This window comes from Sinocyclocheilus grahami, unplaced genomic scaffold, assembly GCF_001515645.1.
Source record: "Sinocyclocheilus grahami isolate Dianchi unplaced genomic scaffold, SAMN03320097.WGS_v1.1 scaffold284.1, whole genome shotgun sequence".
Taxonomy (NCBI): domain Eukaryota; kingdom Metazoa; phylum Chordata; class Actinopteri; order Cypriniformes; family Cyprinidae; genus Sinocyclocheilus; species Sinocyclocheilus grahami.
The window spans coordinates 1,171,853-1,179,409 of record NW_015505463.1 but is presented as its reverse complement, the minus strand read 5'-3'; the positions used below and the strand labels follow the sequence as shown (position 1 = coordinate 1,179,409).

General features: G+C 36.6%; 1 protein-coding gene across 1 annotated transcript in view; it reads right to left on the bottom strand.

Moving 5' to 3' along the window:
* The window catches only part of LOC107600477 (cingulin-like protein 1), a 52,577-nt gene that overhangs the window by 21,923 nt on the left and 23,097 nt on the right, over positions 1-7,557 (bottom strand). The window contains exons 13-14 of the mRNA XM_016292384.1: positions 4,762-4,920; positions 4,562-4,651 (exon numbers count right to left, since the gene is read on the bottom strand). Coding sequence (XP_016147870.1) covers positions 4,562-4,651; positions 4,762-4,920 — 249 coding nt within the window. The remainder of the gene's footprint in view (positions 1-4,561; positions 4,652-4,761; positions 4,921-7,557) is intronic.

The window sequence follows — 7,557 nt, the reverse complement described above, 5'->3', positions numbered from 1 at the left end:
TTTTTTTTTAAATTTAAAAAAAAAAAAAAAAAAAAAAGGTGATAAACTACCGTTCATAAGTTTAGTAACATTAAAGAAATCTCTTTTGCTTTTATTGACTGCATTTCTTTGATCAAAAATACTGTAAAAAAGTATTATTGTAAAATGTTACTATTTAAAATAACTGTTTTCTATTTTAGTGTTTTGAAATGTAATTTATTACTGTGATGGCAAAGCTGATTTTTCAACAGCCACTATTTCAGTTTTCAGTGTCACATGACATCAGAAATCATTCTAATATGCTGATTTGTTACTCAAGGAACATCAACTTATCATCAGCATTATTATTATTATTATTATTATTTACTTTTTATGTTAAAAACCGATCCTTAATATTTTTTTGTGGAATTTATTTCCCCCATTTTATATTTAGTTAAATAATCAATAACATCGTTTCACATTTGAACACAACGAACACAGCATGCATACAGGCATTGTGCTTTTAAATTGTGTACATATAAAGAGAGAGAGAAAAAAAAAAACAGTAAATCACAAGCAAAACCTGACATCAACATCAGTTTGTCGACTTGCAGTTATAATAGGTTTTGAAGGTAATTTATGAAAGGATGCCACATGACAGTGAACTTAGAACCGGAGCCCCTTGAATTAAGTCAAATTTTTTCCAAACTCAAGAATTGCAACATTGTTTCAAAGAAGGGGGAAATGACTGTTTCCCCAATTCTCCAATTAATCAAAATCTAGCACCTTGCCAAAAGAGAAGAAAAGGCAATAGTCCAATTCACTTTTTGACAGTGTTTTCCCACACAATACCAAAGATGGCAGTTAAAGGATTTGCAAAAATCTTTACAAAATATTCTAGAATAAGTAAAAAAAAAAAATGTGACCAAAAAAACAGACCTAGCCAAAACATCTGGGCTAATGTAGCAGGGGACAGGTGGGGTCAACAGAAGGAAACATCTTTGCCAGGCTTGGCCTTGGATAGATGAAGTCTATGTACTGCTTTAAATTGAATAAGGCAGTGTTTAGCACAAACAGAAGATCCATGAATTCTATATATAGCCTCATTCCATTCTTCGTCTGTCAGGCAGATATTGAGGTCCATTTGCCAGGAATCTCTTTGTGCAGTTACAGAAGTGGATAATAATGATACAAGTTTTGTATATAAGCCAGAGATGGTTCCTCTTTGTTCTGGGTCGTCAGGAAAAAGTTGATCAATAGGGTTTTGTTCGGGAAATGAAGGAAAAGAGGAAAAATTCTTGCGTGTGTAATCGTGTACCTGTAGATATCTGAAAAAGTAGGCTTCGGGTATTTTAAATTGAGATTCTAATTGGGAAAAAGACAAGCAGCAGCCATCAGCAAAAAGATCTTTAAATGTTAAGATACCTTTTTCTTGCCATAGCAAGAATTCCCGGTCGTTCAGAGGCTGAGAAAATCTATGATTTCTGGCAACTGGGGCACAAACTGAACCTCTCTGCCATCCAAAATATTTACAGATTTGGGCCCAAATCTGAATGGAGTTCCATACCATTGGGTGCAACGATTGAGAGTCTGGACCAATTGTCAAAGGTGAAAATAGTAGAGCTGGAAGCGATGAAGGAAAGCAGGTTGAGGGTTCTATCTGGACCCAGTCCGGTACGTGATTTATGTAATGTGAACTTTGCAAATAAGTCATGTTATAAGCCCAATAATAAAATAGAACATTTTGGGAGGGCCATCTCCCCTAGTTCTTTAGGGTTTTGCACAAAGTGAAGACGTGCTCTGGGTCGTTTCTTATTCCAAAGATAAGACGAGATTAGCTTATTTAAATGAGCCAAAAAAAATTATGTAATTAGGTATAGTTTGGAACAAATTAAAAAATTTAGCGAGCGTATTCATTTTAATTATTTTAATCCTACCAATCATTGAAATGGGGAGCTTGGACCATTTTCAAGGGATATCCTAGCTTATTCCAAGAGAGGAGAAAAGTTGAGCTTAAACAGCTCAGATATTTTTTGCCGCGCGATTTATAGGAAGCAATTCACTCTTAGCGAGGTTGACTTTATACCCCAAAATGCAACTGAAACGCTTGAGTACAGTCATAACATGAGGGAAAGAGTTATGAGGACCTGCGATAAGTAGAAGCAGGTCATCTGCATTGAGCGTTTATCTGCATTTATTTATTTTAAATAATCTTTTGTAACATTATAAATGTCCTTACTGTCACTTTTGGTCAATTTAATGCATCCTTGCTGAATAAAAGTATTGATTTCTTTCAAAAAACCTTGGTGTAGTACAGTAGTGTATGTAGTTTTACATTTCTAAAGGATTTTTTTGCTTGAATTGAAATGTCAAAACATCATAGTTGTAGAATACTTGGACCAATAACATCAATATGTAGACATTTACTCGCAGTGAAGACAGATATAGAAGAGGGGATAAAAATAGCCATCAATAGAGAGAAGATGGCTCTTTTCAACTGCTGCCAGGCACAAAGAGTGGATGATATTTTATGCCAATTAGCGTGTGACAGCGGGGCTCAGGGATGAGGGATGGGCCACGTGTGCCGCTCTACCCTGCAGGGTGCTGCGTCAGCAGAGCAGAAAACACACTGAAACTAATCAAAGCACAAGAGTGATACAGACAGAGAGAAAAAGAGAAAGCATGTGAGCAAAGAGCGGGAGATTACTCTCATTTAGACAGCCGCTCGTGCACCTGCTGCCATGGACGCAGGTGTGCCCATCCTGACACCACCCCCTACTTCTGTAACTCCACAGAGCCCTTTACTGTTTCCACGGAAACTCACCTCGGCCTTAGTGTAACACTATTGTGTCATTAAATCCGCCTCTATTTCCAGACAATTTAAAAAAGCTCACACGCTCCACTCCTTATTAATCTATTAATCACACCTTTTCAGCCCTGATCTAGATTTGTCACTTTTAAGGGGTCTAAATGTGGTGTGTCAGGTGCAATCGCACCAATGCGCCAGATTATCTTTTGCAAACAATAAACGAGGGGAAAAATTTGGGCTACTTGTGAAGAAAGTTTTAAAAGGTCCAAGTTCAACCAAATGATGCATGATCCTAAAATGGCTTGTTTCAAAAAATAAACTTCTTTAACTGCACATAAAAGTGTGTCTTGCTTCCATAAAAAGCAATGCACCAACACTTCAAGTCTGACATTGTAGAAACCAGACCTTGTTTCTCAGGAAACATGTATCATCGGTGCCTGAGTTTGCTAAATGTTCCCTTTACTCGTTCAGGAAGGAAGAATTCTCTCCGGCCTCTTGCTTTAAACCTCTGCTTGGGCGATTCTGGATGTTTCGCTAAAATGCTTTAGGAGTAAGCTTTGCCACTGGCCGACTTGAGATGCCTGGCCGCTTGCATATTTTGGCCGAAGTGAAGCTTTAGAGAAGGCTCTTAATTGATGCCTGAAATTCGGACAGGCACTCTTTCACCAAGAGGCAGGCTGCCAAAGAGAACGATTACGCAAGCTCCTCTTACAATGCCCTCCCTCTCACACTCCATCTTTCTCTTGCTCTGGTGTAAATTAAAAGTGCAACTTTTCAAAGAAGAACCCAACAGCGGATCAAGCATTCAAGTTGAATTCCGTCACTTGTATTTCACCAGAATGGAAAAAGTGGCTTGTAACAAAGTACTCATGGAGAAGGACATCTTAAAAATACTACATTTTGAGCGGCAAAGACTTAAGTGTCATCTTAATCTTAAGTGTCAATTTTTCAAAATTGAGATTTATACATGATATGAAAGCTGAATAAATAGGCTTTCCATTGATGTATGGTTTGTTAGAATAACTATTTGAAAATCTGGAATCTGCGGGTGCAAAAAAAATCTAAATATTGAGAAATTCGCCTTAAAAGTTATCAAAATGGAGTCCTTAGCAATGCATATTACAAATCAAAAATTAAGTTTTGATATATTTACGGTAGGAAATTTACAAAATATCTTCATGGAACATGATCTTTACTTAATATCCTAATGATTTTTGGCATAAAAGAAAAATCTATAATTTTGACCCATACAATGTATTTTTGGCTATTGCAGCGACTTAAGACTGGTTTTGTGGTCCAGGGTCACATATAAAAAAATCCTGTAGACCGTATAATACAGACACCAGCTTTTTAACATAATCTCATATGCATACTAGTCAAAAGCATGGAGAAATGTGACAATGTTTTGCATGATATTAAAAACCTTTTAAACAAAAGGCTTATTAAATGTTTTACATTAGTTTGTTAGACAAATAAATTATGTATGAATTTTATTGCAAACTAATATTTTAACCATTTAAATGGATGAGCTGGGCGAGATAAGGAGGATGAGGTACATATACATGTGAACTTCTTCAATACTATTTAAAAAGCATCCCAGGATGCACCACTTGAAGAGAGACATCTGGGATATGACCTGTAATCTAGACTTTAAAGAATCTAAAATATAAAATAGTTTTGTTCACTGCATAATTCCCATATTTCCATATGTGTTATTATATAGTTTTAATGATTTCACTATTAATTACGGTAAAACATTAATAATAAAATGCGAGTGTGTCAAAAGGATCTCACCTGTTCTCTTCCCCTGTCTATTCTCTCCAACAGCAAGTCTCCATTCTGTCTCTCCTCCTCCATCTCCATCTGTACCGCAGACAGACGGTCCTGTTGATAGACAAAAGCACAATATAACAAATTCACATTATAATGTAGTCAATAATTCAATAAATATTTGATGACAGTAAAAAGAAGACATGGCTCTATTCGTGCTGCACCTCCAAGAGTTTGACTTGTCTGGTTTTGTCATTTGAATGGGTTTTGGTCTCAGTCTCGACCTCTAGTTCAAAAACCTTCTGCTCCAGGTCCTTCACTCTCTGCAGCGCTTCATCTCTGTCTTTCTGAGACTGCCGCAGATCCTCATGCACACGAGCCAGCTGAAACACACAAACACAGTCACATTTTAGTCTCTGAGACCAACACTTTTACATCCAGTCGGATGGCTGGGAACAGGCCTAAGAAGTATTATATTTCACATTCTCAGCACTGATTTTGGGAGAAAACATGCAGAATTCTGTAGTGGATTTTGATTCAGTAAAAATTTGTTAAACAGATCAGACAGTACAATACTCTTACTGGTAGCTGAAAGCATAATTAAATGAGCCAATTAACATACAGAAGTGGTGAAAAGATTACGGTTTAAAAACGGGGTTGGTAAGACTAACATTTTTACAAGCAGTCTCTTATGCTCACCAAGGCTGCATTTATTTGATTAAAAAAAAAAAAAACTGTAAAAAAATGAATATTATGAAATATTACAATATTACAAGTAACTGTTTACTATATTTTAAAATGTAACTTATTCCGGTGACAGTAAAGCTGAATTTCAGCAGCCATTACTCTAGTCTTCAGTGTCACATCACATCATCCTTAATAAATCATTCTAATATGCTGACTTGCTGCTTAAGTAACAATGCTGAAAACAGTCGTGTTGCTTAATATTTTTGTGGAAGCCACATTACTTTTTTTTTTCAGAGATTTTTTGATAAAAAGAAGGTTTAAAAGAACAGCGTTTATTTGAAATAGAAATCTTCTGTAACAGTAAATGTCTTTACGGTCACTTTTTCAATTTAATGCATCCTTGCTGAATAAAAGTACAAATTTCTTATTTTATTATATATCTATCTTACGGACCCCAAACATTTAAACCATAGTGTAAGTGATGAGGGAGTTATAATATATAATATATTATATATCCTGCAACCCTACAGTGGACAAGCGGTGTGATAAAATTATGAAAATATTCATATAATATATGTATGATCTAAAACATCTGCCATTTAATTTTGTCCCTCTAAACATCAATACCATTTAATTTGTCCCATGATATTCACGCTGTGCTACATGTGTGAAATTAATCTCTCTCTCTTGAACATGACTTCAACATTTTGCTGTCCTGTTCCTGCAGTTACACTTTCGGCCACAAGATGCTGCCTTCGTCAAGAGTAACTAAACATGTAAAATGTACTCTTCAATCTGATTTTGAGCTTTAGGTGTAATTTTAAAGAAACTGGGTAACAGATATTCAGGAAAGAAGGATGAAACGTGTTAATGTGTATACTGCATGTAAGAAGCATAGAGCACGTTTTAATGGGTGTGATTTGGTTTTTCTAGAAGAGAGCAGCAGAGGTGTATGGCTCCAGAGGAAACAGCTGTGTGAGTGAGGTCATGATCTGTATGCAGAGAGTGTGTCAGAGAGGAGAACATGTGTAAGATGGAATTCTGGGAGGATGAGGTGTCAGTAGGTCATGGTTCAGACCCAACACTCCCCACAGGAACATAGCATCCTTCTCTTCCTTCACACACAGCTGCGCAGCGGAGGATGTCTCACTGTTCTATCTCTTTTCTTCTTTTAACGGTTTGTTTTTCTTTGTATCTTTCTTCTTGACACTCTGTTCCCTTAATCCGCTCATGAACAGATATTTCACAGGAAGCAGTGCAGAATTACAGTCAGTCAGTGAGCGCTAAAAGTGGGCCAAATTACACTCTTGTTCTCAGCTCATAAAGTGTTAATGAGTTTGGGGGGATGGGGCCCATCCCCACTTTTCCACAGGACCTCATTCACAGGGCTGACCAATAATGCCTGATTCCCATATCAAACAATAACATTCTTCAAATGCCACAGTACTGACAGTGCTAAAGCGCATAACAGCAGAGGTCAAAGGTTAGTCCCACTTGGGGTTGCTGAGTATATAAACTAAATGGTTGGAAAGGGACTGCGAATAAGAGCTGAAGTGATTGAAAAATCTGATCTGCCAAAAGAATGTCGGCCGATGATTAATGGCGGTGAGGAACATTCCAGAGGTTTATTTAACACTGAGAGAGCTGATATGGTGATATTCATCTCCACAGAGAAAGAGATCAACTGAATAACATAGAAGTTATGCAAATAATGTTAACACGGCACTTGGCAGAGTTTACATTGAAATATATCTCTAGCCAACTGTTATGATTCTTCAGAAACACGTAGTGCATATTTTTAAGAAATGCAAGCTTCACTTTGGCTAGATACACTTCCCATATTTACATGATTTTTTGTGCTGTTGGATAACTAAAGCATAAACTATGAGAATAAGGGCTTAAACACTGACAGGCTTCTCTGTGTTTCACTTTCAAATGTTTACAACTTGGCAGAGTTTACATTGAAATATATCTCTAGCCAACTGTTATGCTTCTTCAGAAACACGTAGTGCATATTTTTAAGAAATGCAAGCTTCACTTTGGCTAGATACACTTCCCATATTTACATGATTTTTTGTGCTGTTGGATAACTAAAGCATAAACTCAGAGAAGCCTGTCAGTGTTTAAGCCCTTATTCTCAGTGTTTCACTTTCAAATGTTTACCTCGGATGATCCTACCAATAAAATGTGATTTTCCTATCTGTATTCCAAGTTAAACAAACTGCATAATGGAACTTTTTTGGACAGTTACTATGGTAATTCCACAGTTTTGGACATATTTACGTGTTTTGTAGCACTAAGTATCAAAGGGTACATGCCTGTTCATACCAAGG